The following is a 26,325-nucleotide window of genomic DNA, read 5'->3' as shown; positions in this document are numbered from 1 at the left end:
ATGATGATACCATCATACGCCTTTCGAAACACCATAATTTTTTAAAGGGCGTGGAGTTCCAAATTAAACCCTATCGTTTTTATCTGCAAATAGCCGCGCTTTAAGGCGAAGTAACTTTTTGTGTCTGGATGGCTGAGTGGTTAGAGCACAAAGCTGTCGTATGGAAGGTCGCGGTTCAAATCGTGATTTGATGTCGGATACCAGTTGACTCAGCTATGAATGAGTACCTGAGTCAAATCAGGGTAATAATCTCGGGTGAGCGCAATGCTAAACACTTTGCCTCCTATAGGGTACAGTAACCCTATAGTGTACTGTTTCGGACTTGTATGAAGTGCTCTAACACACTTAAAGCCCTGATCCAATTGGATTGTTGCGCCAACGATTATTATTATTATTAACTTTTTGAGGGGGGAAATCGCGACAATTCTCCATACCACTCTCACTATAAAACCTTGGGAAAATCGGTTTACCGTGTGTCTGTGATACACAGTTTTCTTAAAAATGGTTGTATCGACTGACACCAAATATGATGTGAAGGTGGGAACTGTGAATGCCCACCCATACAGTGGGCTCAATCGTTCTATATAGAATTTAAGGGGGTCATCCCGTGTGTCGAATCCGAGGAATCGATTTTGTTAAACATCAATTGTATCTAGAAATAGTGTAGAATATATGGACAAAGTTATTTTTTTAATATTCGAAGTCGTTAAAATTACAGTATTAAACAGGTAAAATGTCACACGCCAGGTTTATGTCGATCGCCGAATGATGTTCGATTGACTTCGCTAAAATCAGAGAAAATTACGCCAAGGCTTTGTTTGTGTTTCTTTAAGAAACCTAAGTTTTATGGACTAGGTATAGCAGATTAATGGTCAGTCAAGATCTTATGGTTGAAAATCGCTTTCTATTTTTTAAATGCGTTTTTCTCTGCATGTTGAAAACCTGTTGCCACCATAGCTCAAAATCTATCCAAAGAAATTCTTTGAAATTTTCAGGACTTATTCAGAACCTACGGTCGGCAAACTAGGATAATTGCGATTCATTCGGTAGTTGTTTTTGTTTTATTCATTAAAGAAGCCTTGAAAAAACACCAAACTTTCCAAAAAAGGTTTAACGAGGCGTCAAAAATTGTGCTTTTAATATTTTCCAATAATCCTAGTTTGACGACTGTGGTTAAGCCCGTACGTTAAAATACCGTTTTCATTTTTCGCTAAGGTGATCACGGCGCCCTCTAGCGTGGCAGCAAAAAACACTCTTTTTGGAGATGGGTGTATAAGTTGTTCTGTATTACAATAATGGACTATGCTATCGGGCTGGAAAAAGTATTTCGTATGCTCAAGATATTAATAAATCTATGGTGAAAATTTCGTATTTGCACCTTAATCCAGTTCTTCACAAAAAATTTCTAAAAAAGCGAAACAAAAACGGCGTTCACACGGGATGACCCCCTTAAGGAGGGTCTTCATATATTCAGAATAGTGGTGTAAAATTTTGTCTCAACAAACGTCTGGCAGGATATCAAATGAAAGGCGGGGCTGAAAAGTGGTCATTTCTTTTATGGACTCGTTTTCAGAACCTATTCAACCAAAAAATCTCAAAATCTAAAACTCTCAAAAAAATCACGAAAGTGCCACTATACAGTGCCTAGGCTCGAAATACCGATATCTGTTCAACTAAAGTTAATAATAGTATAACAGTTGACTATATATTTATTAGTGATTGACCGTAAAACTCATCCTAGAATCGTAAAACTGCAGTAATATAGGCTACAATATAAAGCAGTGTTGTTGGGAATCACACTATTATTAACAAAGTTGCAGTAGGTTAAAATTGTCACTTCAGTGACTGAATGTCCGTATCACGCTAAAGTGTGTATTTTGACATAATATATGTACATACATGACGTGTTAGGTACGAAGAAATACACAAAACCTTTCATGCCCCTGTCCAGCTTCTGGTTTCCCGGCTTGTTCAATTTTGCATATGAATAAATATATCAAAAAGCAAAAATGTTGCAAAAAAGTGATTAATATATTAATATCAGACGACTGGAGGTGCTTTTTCAATAAATTTCCAAGCTTTAGTTGTTATAGTTGCTCCCCTTTCGATGATCAGAGAGCGAACAGAGTTCAAACCAGAACAGAGTTTGAGAGAAAATTGGTAGTTATTGTTTATATATTATATCGCCAAAAATTAAGAAGGGAGTAGGGAACAACACTATTAACAATGAGCCTTTGTCTAATGGGTACTTCAAATATAACCACAGAGTTGAATGGTTATTGCACACGTTGTTTTCCTGGGACGCCTCAAATCCCTTCAGGTTGCCGGTCCGGTTAGGGATCCTTCCAAATTCGAGCTGCAAAATAGTACGATTCCTCACGCACAACCGCACCGAAATCTCATAAACTGAAATGTGCTCTAATCGCGTCAGCTTAACTTGTATACAAACAAAATCACATTGCGTTTGCCCTTTTTAATGTCACCGTTGGTTGTCCAATGAAAAATCCATTAAACATTATGATAATGTAACATGTGTACTTTCCTCTATGACAACACAAAAAGTGAACAACTTTGGAGTGGTAGTCCCACGGGTGTGGAACATAAAAAGAGCCGCAAACGTTCGATACCATTTAGCGGTAAATCCGATCCAGATGATCCAAGGACTACCTGAGGAGTAATGGTAGCAATCACATCGGTGAGTGGGTATTAAAGCGCGAACCTACAACACAGAGATTTTGATTGTGCTGCAAAATACCCGTCGTGCTGAACAATGGGCAGGGGCGAGTTGAAGATGAGAATTCTATTTGAAATGGATGGTACTCACGGCGGTACTTATTGCATCTTGCAGAGGAGAGGCGGATGAATTCGGATGAGGATGTGGGAAACATGAGCACTACAAGCTGGTGAATATTACAGCAAAAGGACTTCTCCCTTGGTCAGCCCACTTTTATTGCATCTTTCAGCGCAGGGTCGCATATTTACAAAAACCCAACCCACTAATAAGTACAAACCATTTTTAATCCATAAAACGTCCTTGAAAATTACAGCCCATTATGAAGTGTATTTTTTTCCCTTTTGTTCCGCCTCTGATAAACTCACGTGAACTCCCTTACTTTCTGGTATGAAATTTAGGAAATTCGTCACAATCTTAATATCTTCCGGCGAATCCATCCGAAACGAGTTACCTTTGCTCTACACGCAATACACCTCAGACATGCAATACGGTGGTCATGTTTTACCAGTTCATGGTCTTTATAAACAAAAACTATTTTGGCGGCACATCTTTCCCATGTGAGGGAATTAAAAGTATCCCGCTGTCTTCCATCAATCGCTGAAAAGTTGATTTAAACAAAAACATTGCTATTGCATCTATGAACAAAGCAATTCAGCAACGCGTCTATCTATAATTCGGTATGGATAAGATTAGTAGACACAGTAGCTATTTACCGTCAGTTCATCTTTTTTCTCTTAGAAATTCATTTTTCCTCGTATAGAGAAATAAAGAAATGCATGGCAATTGTCTGAAAGGTAAATGCTTTGGGACGCAAGTCGAAATGCAATAGTTACACTTACTTTTTGTGGTGCAGTGTGATGAGTGCTATCTTTCATTTACCAGAATTTTCGTTCTGATACTTCAATTAATTTTTTGGTCTTGTAAATTTTCGAATGATGTCAAGTATTTTGGCTTAATACTCTTACAGAAATAGTGACGTACTTTTACCTGTAAAAGATTCTTTTATTTATATCTAATTCAAAACTAATTCTAGCAACTTCAAAGGACGCTAGTGTGGCAAGTCCTTACCACCAGTGTGGACTGGTAAATTTCGCTCGCCGATATAACCTGCGGACATTGGGATTTCTATGATCCTCTAAATAAAATCAGAGTGCGTTCACAAAGTAGTACTTCCAGTTTAGTCTTTTGCATATCTTCTGTAAACTAACTAAGTGGTTAGTTACTTTATAATATACAATGATTTGTCTGATAAGGGTTAGCTTTATTGTATTTAATAGACCTTCTCTTCTAAAAAAAGCATGTCAGAACCGCTAGTTTGAAAGGCGAATTGAAGTTTACATTTGAATATCTCATGAATCTGCGAGTTGATAAAGCCCGTGTTGTAGAAAGTCACATTAGGAGAGCAGAATCTTTCAATAACCGAACCATTAAAATGTCGTTTGTAAGGTTTCAGCAAAACAAATTTCGTTTTGGTGTATCGGATTATTATCATATTATTATTATTGCGTTAAGGGGAAGTCAAACTGCGTCCTTTGAGAGCTATTGTCCCCCTTTTGTTGGTTACAGTGCACCTATTAATTATAGTATCTCAAGTAAGCTTATAACCGTTAGGAATTTTAGTATACTCCCGACTTCCAAATCTTTCAACTCTGCATCTGGTATTAAGTGTTCTCCCAGGTGACACTCGGCCTACTTTGTACAAGTGCCGGACACTGTCCCAGAACGGGTATAGAGGTTTCACCGTTTCCGCACAGAACCCACAGGCAGATATCTCTACTTTCTCTAGGTGATAATTCTGCCGGCAATGACCAGCTAGAGTTCCCACTATGATTCTTGGTGAGGTTTAAGCAACCTTTGTGCGCTTGGGTTCGTATCCCCCAATAAGAGCCCTGGATGTCCTACCCATAAACCGGTTTCCGATTCCACAGAAGGGTTCTGACGCATGTAAAGGCGTCCGTGCTCCGTTCTTGGCTAGTTTATCCGTGGTCTCATGGCCTTCCAACCCAACGTGGAGTGGAACTCAGAGTATCCAGGCCTTATTGAGCGAGCCGAGCGTATTCAGTCTCTCAAGGCATTCCCATATTAGTTAAGGGTTCACCTGGTTGGGTCTAAATGCTTTGATCGTCGCTTATTGTTAGTCAGAATAGCAATGTTCTGCCCCCTGTAGTTTCTTTGGAGAATCTGTAGCGTATTTTCCGCCTGGAATATGCTAGTGTGCTTAAATATTGGCGCCAATGGGCCAATGGCCCCGGCACTCGCTCCCTCCGCTGTGAGGGATCCGTCCGTGTACAAAATAATCAGTTGCTGGTTTAAGCCGTATGTCACAGCCATGCTCCATCAGTTTGCCTTGTTACTCCAATGTGTTTCAAACGTCTTATCGAAGTGAAACCTAGTTGTTATGTTATCCCTTAGTATCAATCATTCGGGGTACCGCCTAGAAAGAATATCAATCTTCCTTCGATTTAGGCAACTCCTTGAGTCACTGATACTCCTGGCCGTCCAGAAGATTGCCGATTTTTGCCCAGATTATCCATGGGTAATCATTGGCCTTACTATTGTAGTGTATATCCAAAGCAGCATCTTCGAAATGCAACTCGATTTTTTTCTTGCTGTGGACCTACAAGTGATCGGAACCCATGTAGCTTTCGACAAGTGTCATGCTTCATCCAGAGTAATTTTTGGTCTAGCGTAATTCCCAAATATTTGACCTCTGCTTCTCGTTTCACATCCACGTCATGCAACCTTATGGCTCTCAGGTGATCAAGCTGACGTTTCATAGCGAATAAAATTATGGTGGGTTTGGCTGCAATGACAAGCACTCCCCGGATTTAGGGTGAAAAGGATCTTTTTTTGCGCGCTTTCGGAATAAAGACCACCTTTGCCCGTCTCCATGCCTTTGGTATATTACCCTCAGAAAAGACTCTAAAATGATTTCTATGCTTCTCTGAATTAGTACTGGGAAGATGCCATCTATCTAGCCATGGTCTAAAAGTTCTCACCCTCCTTACCCCAGCTTTCGAGCATACCTCTTCTGCTAGTTTCCAGTTCTGCTTTCTCCCCCTTTTACTCGTTGTTGGGGTGTCAGGCAGAATGTTGTCACCTGCCTCCGTAGGGTATGACTCCGGGAGATGAGTTCTGAGAAGCAGGTATACTATGTCCTCGTCATTCTCGGCAAATGTCCCATCCTCTTTTTTCAAACAGATAGAAGATATTACTCGTATTTGGCTACAACTTTGTAAAGCCCGGGTACTTTTATGATTTATTCGATCCTTTCACAGAATTGCCTGAAGCTGTTCCATTTGCTTCCCTGATCACGTTGCTATACGCAGTCAGTGCATTTTTATACCTTGGCCAGTTCCCGGTTTGTTTTGCCAGGTTGACGGGTTTCTGTACCTCTGTTCTGATTCTGGCTAGGTTGCTGTTCCACCAGGGTACATTCCTTGATTACTTAACTGTCTCAGCTGGATAGCCGGCCTCATATGCGTTAATGACAAATGTGTTTCGACAAGAAATCCTTTGGCGTGGTTACACAACAGGAGCGGCTAACTGGCGGACGTTAAATCAGACTCACTCTTCTCCGGTTTCAGCCCATCGAAGAAGATCGTATTGAGCCTGTCGCCAACGCCCAGTCTAAACGCCCGTTTTCTACGCTGTGGAAAACTTTATAGAGGACCTCGTATGATGGCTGCCGTGGCCTCACCAGGATGTAGACGCAAATTTCGAGGTACCAAAGGATCCACTAGCTTCGCCGGAGGAGTTGGCGGAGTCGTTTTATTTTGCCAGCGGCCATCCGTGCAACAATCCAATCTCTCCAAGGCCGCTTTTCTTTTCGAAGAGCAGATTGCTTAGAAAGCCAAGCAAAATGAAAGACAAAACTTGAGACCATTGTATGCCAGCGTGCAATGGCAACATTCGAACGGTCTATTGGTTTGCGGATTGGATGCAGTAGTCCGATGACGTTTGAAATGAATGAGCTTTCGAGCTGTGGCCTAGATCCCCTCTTGGAGTTCCCACATCAGACAGAGGAATGTGAATCGAATGAATTGAAGATAAGGAACCCCTTGAACATGCATTTATAATCCGAATATCGACTCTGAAGAACTACGCCATTTTTCTGGGTCATAGCACTTCCCGAAAAATCGACTGCAACTAAAATGTTGACCTCTTAGATCCAGAACAAATCGTCAGCAACTATGTTGTCTTTTCCAGACATGCTTTCTCGGGCTTTTGCCGTAAGGCGAAATTGAGAAACTTATGGTTCACAAACAAAGAAAAAAGCCTGCCTTCATGGAAAAGTATGTGCATTTAATGCTCAAATACCCGGTTTATAACTCACGATCGTAGGTACTGTAATTCATTGCATTTTCCAGCATGGAGAATTAGGCCATGGTCAAAGGAGCGTAGGAATATGCACCCGAGATTCAAATCGTTCAATCGTCGGCGTCAATCGTCGAGCATTCAAATGTCCATAATCTCCACAAGGTCATCATTCACCATTAGGCATGGGGACCAGATGGAGGGGAGGTGACCAAAAGCTGTTGGAAGGTCTACATATATCCTGCTTAGGGAGCTGTTCAAACTTGTTCGGCACAACAGTGAGCTCCTGGAGTGGTAAAGCACGCACCTTCGGAAAGATTAGATAACCATTAGTAGGGATACTACATTCTAGTAATGTTGCGCCAACATTCTAAAAAATATATGAAAGAATGTTTTTCTGGCAGGCTGAAATCTCTAACGTCCTAAGAGAGATTAAACTGTCTATCAGGCATCTATGCAATGTATCCACCAACTGTCACAAAAAACTTGCGTTTGAAACGCCATGGAAAGACCTATGTAAGCCAAGTAGGTGTCTATGGGCGTCGAGTTCGCTGCTAACTTTAGCTTCTGTGGAAATAATTTGTTGAGTCCGGTGAAGAAGAGGGCCGAGACCTTAGCGCCCATATCGACTAGGAAATTGTGACTGCTAAGGGGCTCGGAAACTGTTTGGTGACATTTTGCTGGGATTCAAGTGAACGAAGGCGCAGCGCTCAGCGTATGTAGTTTTTTGATTGCGTCGTTGTAACCTTGAATGGGCTGGTATATTTAGTAGCTTTTCTTTCAGCCGAGCATATGAGCCGTCGCCCAATACATTAGGTAAATAAAAGTAACTCTTACTATAAAAGCTTCTCTATCAACTTTCGGTTTCTACTCCCAATTTTCTCTTCCTGTGTAATTCTAGATCCACTTCCCTAGATAATAATAATAATAATAATCGTTGGCGCAACAATCCATATTGGATCTAGGCCTTGAAGTGTGTTAGAGCACTTCATTCAAGACCGTAACGGTACACTACAGTAGACTGTAGGAGGCAATGTGGTCAGCATTGCGCTCGCCCGAGATTATTACCCTGATTTCACTCAGGTACTCATTCACAGCTGAGTCGACTGGTATCCGACGTCAAATCACGATACAAATTCCACTGTCACCAGTGAGATTTGAACCGCGACCTTCCGTACGGTAGCTTAGTGCTCTAACCACTCGCTACCCGGATACACACTTCCCTAGAGAAGCTGGCAATAGGGTGATTGAATTCCCAACTGAAGTTTTTATGAGGATCTTGGACAGATTATTTGAGCAGTTGATAAAGAATTGACGACTACTTAGAGAAGGAGCTAATGAAAACCAAACATGACGACGACTATACCAAAGCTGAGAATAACAATGATGGTGTCATGACCAAGTTAGTTGAGCGTTACCCTCTTGCGAGTCCTGGTTGTGATTGGTTTTGAGTTGATCCCGCTTTACTAGGCTGTCACACAGTAATAATAATAATAATCGTAGGTGCAACAATCCACATTGGATCATGGCCTTAAAGTTTGTTAGAACAATTCTTTCAAGACCGTAACGGTACACTACAGTGTACTGTATGAGACAATGTGGTCAGCGTTGCAATCGCTAAGATTGTTATCCTCAGTCGACTGGTATCCGACATTCAGTCACGATAACAAATCCCTCTGTCACCAGTAAGATTACAACCACGGCCTTCCATCACGATATCGCACAGTACATACTCATTAAAAATGAATTCAGCAGAAATAACAAAATATAACAGACGAGGAAGATGCGCTAAGCATTACGAAGAGTCAGGAGACATACATATATATATATAGATATACAGGGTGCAGAGTGAATTAAAGTGGAATAATATTGGAATGAAACACTTTTTATATATTCTTCCATTACTCTTCGGTTTTGATTTTATTTTAGAAAATAAGATTAAATTAATTTACAATAAAAACATTATTCTTTCACTTATATCCTCACTTAACTTGTTTCATTTTTATCTGTAATTTACCATCTTATAAACATTGTTTTTACACATTATTTTACCTACTTGAATACTTTATTAATTCATATGTAGCATTTGTTCTCATTGAAATACTTTATTTCATAAAATTATACAATGAACTTTCTCTCTGTTTCGCATACATACCTAGTCCAACAGTAAACAAATTAAAATAAAAATAAACTTTCTTATCGCAACTTAAATACATCACTTGCAGATCAATATTACTCGTAGATAAAACTAATTTGTTCATTGGAATGCTTGTGTTTCTCTTCTATTAATATAGATTTTTTTATTTATCCAGTTGATTTTCCGATTTCTTTATATTATCATTAAGCATAATAAATTCTTTCTATATAATGTACACATTCATAAATTTCGCAAACAATGTATTGGTTTATTTTTGTTGTTTTTCTCTTTTAATATCATTTGATATTTAATGTGTTTTTCTGTTCATTTTATGCTACGTTAAAATTAATTTCATTAATTTTGTAAACTTTATGCATTTTTCTCGCTTCTATCTTTCTCGATTTTACCTTAGAATACTAATTCTTGAAAATTTAATAAATTTTAATCTTCTGAGATAAAAACCTTCATTTTACCAAAGTCAATTTGAGTGTTTTCTGTTTCACGTAGGAAACGGGAGGATTTCTTTTGTGTTGGATGGAATTTTGTTTTCCTAACCCAGTCAGTTGTTACTTTCAGAAGCGAGTGAAACTTGTTTTATAAAGCTCCCACTGAACAGCTGACTGAACTTAAAATACTATAATATCACTGGGTAGCAGATATTTACAAAATCTGAAACGGACTTCTGCAACGGCTATACAAGGAAAAGGAAGCATTTTTTTGATTTTAATTCCCGAAAAAGTTAATGATGAAATTTAAGTAGTTGCTTCTTCGTCCTTGCATGTAGTTCTCGTTGATACAACTGCTAAATTGAGCGTGAAGGTGTTAGTAAAAGGAATTTCATTGGTAGCAAAACTCACAATTATTTTGGCGAAAATATACTTTACAGTCGAAAATATTGCACACAAACGTATATGTAATTGTTTCTTATCTACAGAACTCTCTCACTTTTTGAAGAAAAATACCTTTCGCAAAATAATTCTCAAAACTTTCCTTCCCTCAGCTTTTCTTGGTTAATTGTTTGGAGAAAAAAATATTTCATAACAATTTTTTTTATTAAAACACTTTTGAAATTTACAGACTTTATAAATAAAACACGAAATCTAACTGTAAAATTAAGAAAATATATGAGATCTACCCGATTAAACCATTGAGCTAAGAAGAAGACCAAAATACTCGCCATTTTAGTATATTTAAAATTTAGCTATGCGCTGGCATAACTTAAAGACCTGGGCTTGTAATAGTTTCAGCAAAGTATCATTTTACACAGCTTTCGGATTTTTTTTATATTTTAAGGAATACATTGTAGTGAGGCTACGAGCTTGATAAAATTTTCCTATTTCTAGCATATTTCTTAAAAACTTTGTTGTCATATTCTTTTTCAATTATTTTGTTATTTAATACTTTACACTATGTATACTTCGAAATTAAAATTTAATATGTTACATGAACCTAACAACAAATTAAGAGGAATGTCACTAAACAAATAGTTAAATGTAAGCATTATCTATAGGATCGGTTGGATGTTAAACGGCTGGCCACACCCTGCAATTAAATAAGAGAAGAAAACAATAGGGGATTAGTATCAGTATTAGTTTTTCAATATAATATTTTTACATTTTTAATTCATATTTTCAAATTTAACTAAATATATAGCTCCTTCTATGAAGCTATAGATATAATATTCAAGACAATTTTTCTCACTTTTCTCAAAATAGCAATTTTATTTTTACTGTTGCAAGTGGAGACACAGAATTTTTTAGTTGCACCAAGCTATTATATATTTCTACAAAATGATAACACTTGGTCGAAAAGCCCTTCTGCATTAGTAACATTTATTTCGGCCTGCATATGCTTATTGTCATTTTAATGTTCTTTGGATGAATAATTTATTTGTTAATTGTTTAAATTTAATTGATTTGAATTTGAAGTGAATGTTTTGTTTGTTTAGTAAAAAGGGAATGCATTGTGAGAGAATTCCATGAAAAGAGATTACGAATATAAGTCTAGGCACAAAGGCTTTTTGATAATTTAATAATATACACGGTGAAAAAAAAATGTAAAAATAATACGCATAACAAAAAATAAAAACAAAATAAAAAATTACCTACGTTAATAAAGACGGATTAGTTTCAGGTTGATACCAATATTGCGGCACATAACTGCCCATTTGCGACGCATGTGTTGGCTGAGGAGGTGGATGAGGTGGTTGCGGTGCCATTTGCGGTGGTTTATGGTCCACCCAGTGTGGTTTTTGTTCCCATGGTACTTGCGCTGGAGGGCTCAGACCTGTTGATGGAAATTCTAAAATTTAATAAAAAAATATAGAGAAAAACAGGAATTAATAAAAAACATATAATTGTTCTTCATTAAATTTGAAATAAAATCAGGCAAATACGGACGATAAAATGTAAGTAAATTAAAACAAAGACACCTACCAGGTGAAAGTTCTGATACAGGTGTACTTGATGGTGTCGGACTGTGTCCAGGAGGTAGGAAATGTGACGGTGACCCACTATTCGAACCACCACCGTTACCACCTGAAATTGAAAGAGAAAATTGTGAATTTTCTGAAATGTAAATATTAATTCTACTTCAAATTAAGACACCATCTTAAAGCCCTTTAAAGCACCTTTCCTAAATGTTTAACCCGGCTTTTACGAAAATAGTTCCGCCATTTTTAAGGTTTTGTGTAAACGGAAAACCTTATTAAAATCGGTTTACTGTCTGTCTGTCTGTCCGTCACACGCATTTTTCTATGAGACGGTTATAGCGATTGGCACCAAAGTTGGTAGGAAGGTGGGAACTGTGAACGCTCACGTATGTAGTGAGTTACATGCTTTTACCTCGAATTTAAGGGGGGGTCCTCATACATGCAAAATGGGGGTGTACATTTTTTTTTCATCAAATATAGTCATTTGGGGTATCATTTAAAGGTCTCGATTAGATACTTTCCGAAGTCGTTCTTAGTTTTGACATTTGTTGAAAAGGTCGGGAGTGCGGGGGGTTGAAAGTGGTCATTTTTTTAACGAATCCATTTTCAGAAACTACCCAACCGAAAAAACTGAAAAAATCAGGGGACTGCCACTATATGGTGCCCAGGCTCCGAAATACCCTCCATACCGATACCTGTTCGTTAATAATAGTACATTACTAGAATTTTTAGTAATTGACAGGAAAACCCTCCTCTAGAATCACAAAATGCAGCAATGTAGGCTACAGCATAGAGCATGATCCTGCCAAACTTGATGGAAATCACACTATTACTAACAAAGTTATACTAGGTTAAAACTGTTGCTTCTTTGCAAATTCAAGACTATGAATGTAAATATTATTTGAAAGTGGAAATTTTCACATAATATATGCATATTTTACGTGATACATGCTAATGACACAAATGCACACTCAAATCTCTTTATAAAGTAAAAACACAAAACCTTTCATACCTGAAGCGCTGAGCTTCCGGTTTCCCGACTTGTTTAAGAATATTCAGTGTTAATTTTAACTATGGGTATTGATTGGAAAATAAAATAAAACAAATTTAGATGAGAAGATCCAAAGCTACTACCATTGAAGCTGTGAATTTGATTCTCACTAAATCAGCAACATTCAAGAAAATATTGTCTGAAGTTTTGAAGTTCTTTCTGTGTTAGAATGAACAAAGGTATTAACTCAAAAATTAGGCAAAAAGTCAAAACGTGATTGAAGTGGAACTAGTCAAAAGTGACATTACTAAAAATGGGGAGACAGCGAGCCTGAGCAGGGAGTCGGTTGGAGACTAGTAAATAAGGCTTGCAGATAATGCATATCTAAGAATATTGATATTAGCACGTTGAATTTATATCCAATTCTTCGGGTTCTGCTTGTAGACGGAATGTCAACCAGCTTACTCGTTCCGTACTTCATGAAAACTCCAGTAGGGCCTTTAAGAAGGCGCTACCCCTCTAAGAGGCTTCTTAAACTAGGAATCTACTCACTTATCCTTATCCGCCTTATCGTTCTTAGACTTTGAAAAAAATTGGAGTGTGTAAATCTTATGTAAGAATATTCGAGTGCTCAAACGTTCCATTTGTTCGTAGCTAGTAATCTATGCATATGCAGTTAGTATGTCAAACTATTCAAACTAGTCAAACTATTAATTTCGCGGTATCAATAAAGCTAATGCTACTATGATATATTCTGTTTCAGCAGAAATTTTTAAAGAGGTTTTTATTTAGATTTCTAAATTGTATGGTGTCTAAGAATTAGGCCTGAAATGTACGACCACTTTTTAACCCCCCAACTATCCCGCTTTGAGGCTGATATCAAAACATTTGCATTAAAAAGTACTAATCCTTTCATTTGAACTAGCCAACAAACGATAAACAGATGTTAAAAAAATTCATAATCATCAACGGCGCAACAACCGGTACCCGATCTAGGCCTGCTTTAGTAAGGAACTCCAGGCATCCCAATTTTGCGCCGAGATCCACCAAATCGATATTGCTAAAAGCTGTCTGCCGTCCTGACCTACGCCATCGCTCCCTTTCATTTTCTTTTTCTGCCATAGATATTGCCTTCCCGGGCTGGATCATCGTCATCCATACGGATTAGGTGACCGCCCACTGCAACCTGTTGAGCCGGATTTTATCCACAACCCGACGACCGTGGTATCGCTCATAGCTTTCGTCGTTATGTAGGCTACGGAATCGTTCACCCTCATGTAGGGGGTTGAAATTTTTCTTCGGAGGATTATTCTCTCGAACGCGACAATTCTTTTTGCTAAGAACCCAAATCTCCGAGGAACACATAAGGAATGGCAAGATCATAGTCTTGTACAGTGAGAGCTTTGGCCCTATGGTGAGACGTTTCGGCGTTCTCTTCGGAGCCAACAACCGTGCGCGGATTTCATAGCCATAGCTGTTATCGGTTATGATTTTCGACCCTAGACAGGAGAAATTTTCAACGATCTCAAAGTTGTAGTCTCTTATCGTTATTCTTCTCGTTTGACCAGTGCGATTCGATATTGTTTGTATTTTGGTTTTTCGTGCTGACGTTGCCACCATGCAATTCGTCTTGCTCTTATTAATGTGTAGGCCTGGATAAAAAAATTACAACTGTAACTATGAGGACCACCCATTAAATTCAACCTAGAGAGATGTTCCTCACTACATGTGGAGTAAATTTTGAGCGCGCCTCGGCGTAGTGTTTTTCGAAGATAAAATCTCAATTTCTCTAGAAATTCAGAAATTGAGGAATGTCGACGAAATCGCTTCAAAATTAGGAAGTGCTCTCAGTGCAAATGAAACCTGCCTGACCGCGAGAAGTCGCCTATGCAATACAAAACCGCGCGGAAAAAAAGCAAGTAATTGTCACGAAGAAAGGAATTGAATGAGGTGGCGCAACCAAGTAGGTGATGTCATCACAAAAAGCCAAACGCTCCCGACTGAATCCTTAACCTAAGTAGTTGCACTTCACTATATAGTGGACACTCTTTTTTCAGAAGATGTGAACTATAAGCGTGTACCTACAATAATAATAATAATAATCGTTGGCGCAACAATCCATGTTGGATCAGGGCCTTGAAGTGTGTTAGAGCACTTCATTCAAGACCGTAAGGGTACACTAGGAGGCAATGTGGTCAGCATTGCGCTCGCCCGAGATTATTACCCTGATTTGACTCAGGTACTCATTCACAGCTGAGTCGACTGGTATCCGACGTCAAATCACGATACAAATTCCACTGCCACCAGTGAGATTTGAACCGCGACCTTCCGTACGACAGCCTTGTGCTCTAACCACTCAGCTATCCGGACACTACAATACCTAGTGGTAAATGAGGAAATTTCAGATGACTTTTAAATGGAAGAAGACAAACGCTGCGCAATGGAAGCCCTAGATGTGAAAAATGCATTAAATTTTACTGGGCTACAGACCCTGAAATACATTGTACGCAGTATTGCCAATTTTTGCCTGGGGTAAAAATTTAACTCAAACGACGGACAAAAATGGAAATACTTGCGGCATAACGCAAGGTTCTGTTTCAAGATCCTTACGTTCCTCACTGTCATCATCCAAAGCTCAACAACCGGTATCCAGTCTAGGCCTGTGGTTAATAATCCTTAATTGAGTATTGACGGCATGCCCCAGGAACAGTGTAACAACCTCTGGCATCGCGAATGATATCGCTATAACTATTATAGTAAAACGCCTAAACGAGACCGAGATTTATGCAAACGGGGCGTTATTAAAGATCAGTTCAGGGTTGGAAAATTTCGGCTTATCACTTGCTAAATATAAAACACTGGAGCATCTGAACAGCAAGAGAAAAAGTACAAAACAGGAAAAGTTAAAATTGACGAAAAAACAATTTACTCCCAACCAGTTTTTAAATACTTGGGGATAATGTTCAAGAGAAGGCTTAATTTTAAAACATACATTGAGTGTGTAGCGACTAAAGTGTTTACCACAGCTGTAATGATATCGTGAATGGAATGTAATGGAATAATCGAGGTAATGTAAAAAAGTAATTGAAAACGATGGAGATCACTTTAATTATTAAGTATTTGTTTTCCTTAATGAATCTCCGATATCTGGAACCGTTCCAGAACTTAGTCAGTCTGCACATTTCTTAATCCAACGCAATAGCGTAGTAGAAGTTTGAACCTAAAAGCAGCGCTAAATCACTGCTTACAAATACATATTGAAGTCATGGAGCTAGTCATCCCCATATTCAACTTAATTTTGCTGATCTGCCGTGTCTATGCAACGGCACTGACAGTTCATAATGTGGAGGACTCATGAACATCAATGTAAAGTACCCATAGTTGTGCAAGCCTTACCACTAATAGTGATTCCACACCATTCATTTACCAGTGAATAGATGTAAATACGACCTTTGATTGGACGAACTGGAGGCAGCCTCGATGCGCCAACTGTCTGATGCCCCCAAAAGCCCCAGCATGTATTTGGAAATGGTTACTCCGACAACCAATGTAAGTTAAGGATATAAATTTCATAGATTTGGTGCATTTTCGTCACGAGGCTACGCTTACATGAGCTTTGATGGAGGCCGTAAGTTGGGTCGAATTCCCATAATTCTACAGATGCCTTTATTTTGATTTCTCCGCTAACTAAAGGCAACCAAACCATTTGAAATCACGTTTACGCTTCCCAAATAATCGAATCCTTCCGAATACATACCTCAGCATTAGATTGCGCTTATAGAGGCATATTGAACAATTGTAACATTTGTTAGTGGTTGCCTTTCAAAATGCTTCTTTCTATAGCAGATAATTAGCCGGTATAGATTCAATTTTATGTGTCCGGATAGCTGAGTGGTTAGAGGACAAGGCTGTCGTACGGAAGGTCACGGTTCAAATCTCACTGGTGGCAGTCAAATTTGTATCGTGATTTGACGTCGGACATCAGTCGACTCAGCTGTAAATGAGTACCTGAGTCAAATAAGGGTAATAATCTAGCGCGAGCGCAATGCTGACCACATTGCCTCCTACAGGTGTACTGTAGTGTAGCGTTACGGTCTTTAATGAATTGCTCTAACATATTTCAAGGCCCTGATCCAAATGGATTGTTATGCCAACGATTATTATTATTGTAGATTCAATTGAATGAATAAAATGAGAGTAAGCATATCCAATGAATTTAATAAACAGGAAAGCTGAAGAAGGTGTAAGTTACAATTTGTTTTCTTACAAGAAATATTGGACTCAACAAAGAAGTGGAACTTGCTAAAGTTCATAAATTGTTGGATACATTGGCAAAACAACACTAGCCATCGCGACCGCTCTCCATACTTTTCTGATGATAAGTTAGAATCAGAGCTGTAGACAGGAAGTACAAGTCTATTCTCCTATAGTAAACACTTTCTAAAAATCCAAAGAAATAAGTTAGAATATTTCCCTATGTTGTTTTTGTTTAGTTTGTTCAACAAGGTGGCTTAGTGATTAGAGTTGTAGCAGGAGATCGCGGTATCAATCTCACTGGTAATAGAGGCATTTGAATCGTAACTGTATGTCGGATATCAGTCGAGTCAGTTGTGGATGAGTACCTGAGTCAAGTCAGGGTAATAGCCGAATCCTGACCAGATTGTATCGCAACACGTTTCAAGGCCCAGGCCAAATTGAATTTGTCTAAAAACGTCAATTCTTGACTTAACGATTTCCCATCCTCAACGTATATCATAAAATATTCAAAATCAATGAGTGCATGTAATTGAAGAGGGCTTCAACAATAAGGATATTAGTTCTGCTACTTTGTAAAATCATAAAGTATGTTATTATCAGTAAGCTAAATACCCCCATACTAATATGTGTATTTCCTAACAAGTGTCGTCAAGCTCCAGTTTAAATTTTCAACAAGGCTAAGCTTTTCTATAACAAATTAGCTTCTTATTAGCGAAAACAAATATTCTAATGGAAACAAACCAATATTTACAATAATTACCAAACATTAACCAATTACTTTAATTATGGTAACTATTTCGCCGCTTTTGCATTTCATTAAGCGTTAAGCGGATTATACGTTACATGCTACCCCTTCATATAAAATGCTATTCCAGTAATTTAGAAAAAAGTAGTTAACATTTTCTTTACAAAATAATTAACGAATGATCGATATAACAATCGCCTCACATAGAAATAATGAGACTTTATAAGCTGATACGGCTTATGGAGCACTTATCTGAGGAAACGTGTACTTGCGCATTTAATTATATATATATGTATATAATACGATTAACGCTTATGTAAGATGTAGATAAAGAGGGCAATGTTAAGTTCATTACTGAATAAAATTAACACAATTATAATGTTATGGACGTTATATATACTTACTGTTGTGCATTGTTTGACTCGGACTATGTGAACCAGGGTTTGGTCCTCCTAATGGCATACCACTACCAACCGTTGTACTTTGTGCGGCTTTCATCATTTTCTTGTACTTCGACCTCCGGTTTTGGAACCATATTTTCACCTGAAATACAAAAAAAAATTCTTTGTAAGTATTTTTGTCACTATAGCATTTGGTGATGTATGAGAATAATTGTGTTTCTTTCATTTATAAATAGAAGGATATAGTAGAACTATTTAAATTGTTTACTATGAATCACTGGATGGGTATTACTGAACTTTCAATTCACCTTTTGTAAATGTCGCCATAAATATAATAAATCAATGCTAACCACCTCTGGCCAATCCCCTAGTTTTATCATACGTTTGTGATAATTCGATTTAGGTGAGACAATTTTCTCAGTAAAGTTGCTATCAACATCTACGAGGTACCCAGTGACCCGGTTGACCCGAAACAAATAATTTGTTCAGCAGCCTGGACCCCACCACGGAGAGGATTTACAATGAGGCAGAAAAAAAAATCCCAATTAGAGCATGGATTGCGCAAACTACGTAAAAAATCAAAGTCTGAAATCAAATAGTAGTAAAGGCGGCCAGAATCGAACAGTCACCTCGCCCTTATGCTTGCTGGATAACGCTAACGACGCTAGAAGGCCGGCCGGCATTACCATATTGTCATGGAACTCGAAAACATCCCTCGAAACGGATTGGATCAAGAGATAGGATCACGCAAACACATCTTGAAACTAGGAATGTGCCAACCTACAAACTGAATATCGTAGCAAATCCAGGAAACGAAAATCATTCACAATCACGCACAATCTTCAAAAGTGAGAAATCTACGGGAAACAAAATGTTTGGGGTAGTACTCTTTGCTCAAGCTCCTGTTGTAAACTTCAAACCCATCAACGTGATTGAAATGAGGACGCAATTTTTCTTTTATATTATGGTAAGCCAACGTGCATTCTCCTAGTGAAGAAAAAGATGAATTTGTTAAAGATGACATCAACAGTCGTATTGGAATTCTGTACGATTCAGTATCTTACAACAACAGTAAAATATCGCTTACGGATTTAAACGCTTAAATTTTTAGATAAGGACTTACATGGAGGAACAGGAGGATACTGTCCTCACGATGCCAATAATTACAAAGGATGCCTCGTTGACTTTGCCTCCAGTAGGAGTATGATATAAACTCCATATTCTTCCCTGTTACAGAAGCTTGGCATCTTCAGAAGGCCGAACAACCAGTTCGACAACGTACTTATTCAGAAAAGATGGACCTCTAGCATCCTCTATATATCATGAAACGAACTGTGACTGATCACCATAATGAAAAACACCTATCGATGTCATATACAGTGTACGAAAATAAGCGAAGCCTCATTAATAGACTTAACATCGATAGGTGACGGAGTGAATCAGTGGCGCATGTTCACAATACAATACAAACAACGGCCTACTAGAATTACGAATGATCAATATGACGATCTTCACAAAATGGAGAATGGGATACTGACAAAAAGGAAAAGACAACATTTTGGAATTGTGCTCCGAACAATAATGGCAATTTTACATGATATAAAACAACACAAGCTTACAAAGCGGAAAAAGTATAAAAATAGGTTCCAACCAGAAATAAGTATGGTATATGTAAACATAAAGATGGCAGCATCGTTAGTGGAAAAGAAAAAGTTGACAAAAGTCGTTGTCGTTCTTTGCCAATCTATTTAACTCCTCGGACACAATGCCAATGGATGAGGTGGCAGTCCCTCAAATATAGGCGGTGGATACTGGACTTGATCCATCATCCCTGCAGAAGATTTATGTATCAATAAAGGGCCTGGAAGGACACTGAACTCCACGGAAAAAGTCAAGGAATACCAGAATTGCTTCAGAAGTGGACGCACAACACATTTCAGCTCCTCGCTGAATATTATCGACTTCGAACGAGCATACAAAAACATTGATCGCAAAGTACTGGACGAAGCTATACTCCAAGTTGGCATTCCAGAAAAACGAAGTCGTCTTACAAAAGCAATCCTCCCCATTTGGTCCGGTCCTGCATTAAGTTGATGTGGACTTAGGACCCCATCATTCTCATAACGAATATTTCAGCTCTGGCCAAACTCTGGTCAATAAGGCGGATTTGCGCTCAATATAATTCGTAGGCATGTCGTGTTCTACGAATTATATAAAGGAGCATTCAACATCTGCGAGCCGCTACGGTCACGCTGCTCCCAGGGCAGAGGTGAGGCAGCGTCTGACGATTTGCCTCTGCCCTGGTAAGAAACCGTAAAGCCGTCGTCGCTTGACTTTTTTTGTAGAAAAAGTAACTTACTGGATATGTTCACAATTCCTACCTTCTCACTAAATTTCGTGTCAAACGGTATAGCCGTTTTTGAGAAAAGTGCGTGCACAGACAGACAATCACAGTCATTGAACCGATTTTAATAAGGTTTTGTTTTACAACCAAAACCTTAAGAGGAGAATACAGCAGCTTCTGAATTTCTTCGTAGGCATTATCTGATTGAAAAGTGAACTGAAATCGATATCTTGACGCAAAAAATGTTGCCTCAAATCCCCGTAAAGTGCTTACCATAATGTCAATTTCAAATAGTTGAAAAGAAACGGGAATTTCAAAGTAAAAAGAGCATTTCGACACTGAAAAAGTCTTTAAAGCGCACCTCAGATTGGACCATTTGATAATGTATTATTTGACAGAATATCAATAAAGAAATACAGGAGCTTTTTACTGCCGATTCAAAGCCCCTATTCCCAGAATTAAATATGCTCCGGTGAATGGGCGATGCCCAATGTGAGTGAGTGTCCACTTGATTGTTGATTGTCGTGTTCTGGCTTCGAATCCTGACTCTGGTCATTATTCTCGGTACCTACCCCGGTCCTGCGGGCTTATTATTCATGCTGCTAGTGAAGTTAAAGCTCACAATCCACATACAATTTGGACTGTCAGTTATGCCTGAATAGACCGCATTTGACTGGCGGCCGTTATGTGGATGAGATGCATTTGGTTTGTCCGTTTTGACTGTTTAGCCGTTGGTGATCGAATGAAAAATGATTATGCCAACCGGCTAGACATGTTTGTTTAGGATGTGAGCGAGGATTTCATGTTTGTTTTGGCTGTGAGCGAGAATTTTATGGGCATCTTTATCGGGAATGAACATTTTTGATAAATACTCACAAACAAAAATACCTCACATTCTCGTTTCAAGACCTTCCACATAAAAAAATCAACTAATGACGTTGCGCCTTGCCGGTACGTGGATGATTCATTCAGTTCAACTGGTGCATTACGGGCCGAACTGCACATGGATGACGGGCTTTAATATCATTTTGAAAGAAGAAAAAGAAGGTAACCAAAGCGTGTACGCCATCGTATCCTGAAAACTACCCAACATAAACAATCTAACATATGTACAGTTCGAAGGAAGCAAACTTGTATCAATTCATGATTTTTCACATCATCTAAATGGAATCTAATTTAGTATGTACTAATCTAAAGGGTATCATCGCCGGTGGTACTGACAACTATCTTCATCCATCTCCTCAATATAAAGTGGTGAAAGGAAAAATAGGAACGAGATAGATTGTAGCTCTACAGATGAGTTTGTTTGGAAATCTCTTGGAAATCTTGAGGAAGCTCTGCTACCTGAGCACAATTAGATTTCCAGATGCATAATTTAGAAGGCACATTCTGTCAAACATGGGTTTTGAGGAATGAACACCATTAAAAACTTCTATTTAGTAGTGCTTAGCACTAAGAATTCATTTGGATTTTAGTTGTTCGGTTATAACTGAACATTTCTGCTAATTTCTGCTAAAAGATGATTTCAAAGATATGCAATGGGCGCAGGTGTAAAGTATCCTTGGGCAATTGACAAAAAAATTAATCTTAGCTTAACACTTAGAAGGAGATAAGATTCCCTCACTAAAATATATTAATTGAGAGAAAACTTCAAATAGATAGTGATGGATTTAGTTATTGCATTGGATATCAAACATAGGTTTCGTCCTTACGTAGATTAACTTACGTATTTCTATTGAAAACTTCTGGTTGGTTTAAAATATTTTAAAATGATCGTAGTCGCTTTAAATTATATAACATGTGTAAATCAATGCAATTGTCGCATAAAATTTTCATGTGAATTGACATGATACTTTCTTAATTTTGAATAAGTCAGAAGATAATTCAACAAATAATGAACGTTATCTAATAATAAGATTATTTTGAAGAGAATTTCTGGTTCATGGATAATGAAACATTAACTAAGGTTGATCAAAGTTGCAAAATTTAACATGAAATCACTTTCTCATAAATATTGAATTTATCGAAGATAAAATTTAAATCGCATATTTAGAAATATCTAAATATACATGCACGCTGGTAGCTATAAAAGGGCGGATCGCCATACATTACTCCTTATTGGCATGAATGAAAAATGAATATCTCCTCAAGATACTTTTGAATATTTATTCATAAACTATGAACAGGGCAATAAAAGTGCATTAAAAAAATGAATATGGGGCTGGGAAATGGCTAGAAAATTCCAAAGAGTGACTGGTAGGAAAATGCTCGTGAAAAGAAATATAGACAGTGTTTGACGCTCGAAGCACGGAACAAAGAAGAAGGAAAAAAAGCTTCGTGGAAAAATATACAGAGTGAAACATTGGAGATAAATTGTTACAAGGCCTTATCACGTCAGTTTTCGTTGATACGCGAGATGTATAAGGCTAGTTACACTAAACGTAATGTTGTTGGAGTCAGTGAATTGGAAGTCGTTTGTTATTTGGGCAGATTGATAATTCGTTTGCCAATCTTTCGAATATGTAGGGTCAAAAGCCATGCACTTTTACTTTTGAAAGCAAATGAGATTCCGCCATGACAGTAAAACTGAATAATGTGAGTCTATAGCTTTCTTCGTCTGCATTCAGATCTTATCCTATTATCTTTGAGGCTGTTATAGTGAACTAGACTTTGCCGGTCAGCTGTTGGATATCCGTGGATCCTTGATTTGCTCAATATGATCTTGTATTGTGACGAATTTGAAACGATCTGATTTTATGAGCCAACATATGTATTTCGCTTAAAACCATGTTTATTTTGAATACTTTTATACGGTCAACTATTACTTGTGGTATTTTATGATTGCATAGTCCAATCAGCACATATTTTCACTACTTATAGGTACACACGAGTAGTTTTTAAGGTTTATTATAATAGTATGTGCGATGAATGTGATCCTTTAACCATCCAGGAAATTTGGAATGCTTTTAAGAAATAAAAATTCTCATTAGGTTGTTCGGCATAGTCCGCATGTTAAAAAATCACTAGAGTCCTTCTTATTCTTCTTTATTCGTCATATCCCAAATGGTCGAACAAATTTGAACGAAACATACTAAGTCCCTGCAATATTGTCTCAGATGGAATCTGAAAATAGCTGAATTTTTGACGACCAATTCCCATGAAATAGGCACTATCACTATCAATGGCAGCGACCTGCCCAGAACAGTGTGATTTAGATCACGCATTGACGCAACATGGATGAAGTGGTGGTCCACAACTGATGTTCTTTGTGATCGACGTATAAAATCTAAAACTTATCGCAATGTCTTCTATCCTGAGTGGTTCTGAGTGTTGGCCTACTATAAAGGACAATGAACTGCGTCTTGCGATAATGGAGACAAAGGTATTGCGATGGACTAATGGTCTTGATAAGATGCAAATATCCGCGATCTAGAAAAAAAATCTCAAGCTTGTAAATGGCAGAAGGGCCAACGAAAAAGAAGAAGGAGACAAATCCTCCGCAGCACAAAATAAGAGTTGCCAAACGTTTGTAATTTTGCGTTGAGAAGTCATCACATTTTACTTATAGTTTGATAGTGCGCTTAGTACTCATGATTTGGTTATTTAATTAGAAACCATGATCCATGGAGCTCATATAGTGTCTCTATATCAACAAAGCCTTTTATATCAACAAATATAATTAGGAATTCGGTGAATCCCTGCTAACTTTATTAATCTAAAGCGAACCATGAGCCCGTCATCATAAAAATATACTTATGGAAAACTGTACCTGAATAAGTAATCCACATATCGACTTTTCCTTTAATTTTAAAAATAAAATTAGGGTTAAAAAAAATGAACATTTTATATAAAGTAGATTACTTTTTCATAAGAATATGCATCTTTGGAAAGGCGGCACGCTTTCTTAGTTTTTGTAGAAGTAATTAATTTCATTTGAATCAACAATATGCTCGGGTTATTGAATTATTGTTTTCATCATGAATAAAGAACAGGTGACGTGGTTAAATTATGCTGAGTTCTATTTGATTGATAATTGAATTAACAAGAAAATCAGGATTTATGATTTCTAAGCAGTAACCAGAGGAAAATCCCCTTCTGATATACACAAAGATAGGAGCAGCTACAAAAGATAATGATAGAAGGAGTGGAAGAACCAAAGCGGGGATTCGAATCTAGGTCGTAAATGGATATTTGAATATTTGTATTTATCTTTTTGCTTATCAATCAGTCAGATCAACCGGTAAGCTGGCTCCTCAAGATAGAATCCGCCATTTTTCGCGGCTTAGGTGGAGCTGAAAGACCTCAAATCACAATTATCATATTAGGACATGGTTGTTTCGGCCGTTCGCCAAATGCAAATAAATTTTTTTTCCGGAATAAAATTTGGCTAAAGAAACGTTCAGAATGTTCCAAAAGGCTTCGATATATTGACGATGCCACAGGAAAATATTGGGACAACCACTTCCAAGAAGGCAAAGTTCGTGATAATCACCTGGAAAGCGCCAGAACATCCAAGACGGCAATTGATGAGAAACACGTCAAGAAAATCAAGAAATATTTACTCGGAAATCACCAATTGACAATTAAACCTCTTACCGCTGGTTGGCGTTTCAATTAGGTCAACTGCAATAATGTCTGATCCTAAAAATGCTCAACTTCTTCCAAAAATAGCGCCTCAAACGGTATTGATTCTTTGTAAATTTTCAAACAAAATTTTCACTCATACCATTCCGCAATCGCCATAGTCACCAGAATTAGCACCATGCAACTTAACAGACTGCTTCAGGGATACCGCTTTGAATGTATTGAAGAAATTTTCAGTAAATCGCTGTGTGCTTTGACATGCTGCGAAGAATGTAAAAAACGCTGGCATAAGTGTTTGCATCGTCGGGCGTTTACTTTGAAGGACATAAAATTAACTTGGATGAATAAATGAAAACTTTACATTATACAAAAAAATGACCTTTCCTTCCCTGATGGGTTTTTTTCCGGACAAATTCTTGCACGTCCAGTTCACACTCTTTTGCAAATTCTATGGTGTTCAAAAAAGCGGGCTGATTCTTCGTTTTAAAAGGTGCTCAGGAAATCAGACAATCACGTATGAAACGCAGGATCCTCCCTTCCTCTTCCACATATTTACTACTTCTTCTTTTTATCCAATAAATTATAGTACCCTTAGTGCTAATAGCTACTCTGTAATCGTGGTCTACTTCGCAGAAATGTACCTTTGCCTTATTCATTCAATAAGAAGCAACACTAAACTATTCGGAAGTCCATTCATGAAGTGGGAAGGATAGTTGGTATAAAATTATCTTACTAATGAAATGGTAGCCGGAAACTCTCCAGAAAGCGAATTCGAGCTTTCCGAAAGTAACCTAGACCATCGGATAGCAAAGGCTAATGTTCTTCAGGCAGAAACTGTCAGCAGTTACTCGTGTGTTCCATCACTATAAGACCAATAAAATGTGTTAAGATCACCATAAGAATTCTGAAAGGAATAAGTTGTATCACTTCTCATTAGTAAATTCTTCTTCTAATGCAAAATGTTAAAACAGTTTTCATTTAAATACCGTCGGCTGTAAATCAGTTCCGTGGCTTATAAGCCTCGTCACTTTTACATGCAGCTTACAATTGAGCTATTGCCTCACGTCGGGGGGATCACATGTAACATTGCCGCCTTCTGTCAAGAGGTGCGCGATTTGAAATGTACTCACTCAGTTTCATGTTGGATGTCTGCCCGCGGCCTTTTTCTTACTGACATGACGGCCGTCCTCGTGGCATGAAATATTCATAAATTAAACATTTCGAAATTTTCACTGACGTTTTATTTTTCGCCTCGAAACTTTTCGCATTCGCGTTCAATGGATGTGCATTTATCTACTAGCCAAGTGCGCTCAGTTAACAATACTACTACTTGGTCTACGCTGGTAACCTGTGGACGTATGAAGTGATTGTGCCTTTGCAGTAA

General features: G+C 38.0%; 1 protein-coding gene across 3 annotated transcripts in view; it reads right to left on the bottom strand.

Moving 5' to 3' along the window:
• Positions 1-8,942: 8,942 nt before the first annotated feature.
• Positions 8,943-26,325, bottom strand: part of LOC119661384 (homeotic protein distal-less) — a 135,522-nt gene continuing 118,139 nt past the window's right edge. The window contains exons 4-7 of one of the 3 annotated variants that reach the window (XM_038070705.1): positions 18,017-18,155; positions 11,624-11,725; positions 11,293-11,489; positions 8,943-10,730 (exon numbers count right to left, since the gene is read on the bottom strand). In XM_038070705.1, coding sequence (XP_037926633.1) covers positions 11,293-11,489; positions 11,624-11,725; positions 18,017-18,155 — 438 coding nt within the window. In that variant the 3' untranslated portion in view covers positions 8,943-10,730. The remainder of the gene's footprint in view (positions 10,731-11,292; positions 11,490-11,623; positions 11,726-18,016; positions 18,156-26,325) is intronic. The other 2 variants (XM_038070702.1, XM_038070704.1) reach the window with 2 other exon arrangements.

Source organism: Hermetia illucens, chromosome 1 (genome assembly GCF_905115235.1).
Source record: "Hermetia illucens chromosome 1, iHerIll2.2.curated.20191125, whole genome shotgun sequence".
NCBI classification, from domain to species: domain Eukaryota; kingdom Metazoa; phylum Arthropoda; class Insecta; order Diptera; family Stratiomyidae; genus Hermetia; species Hermetia illucens.
This window is presented reverse-complemented; position numbering and strand designations above follow the sequence as displayed.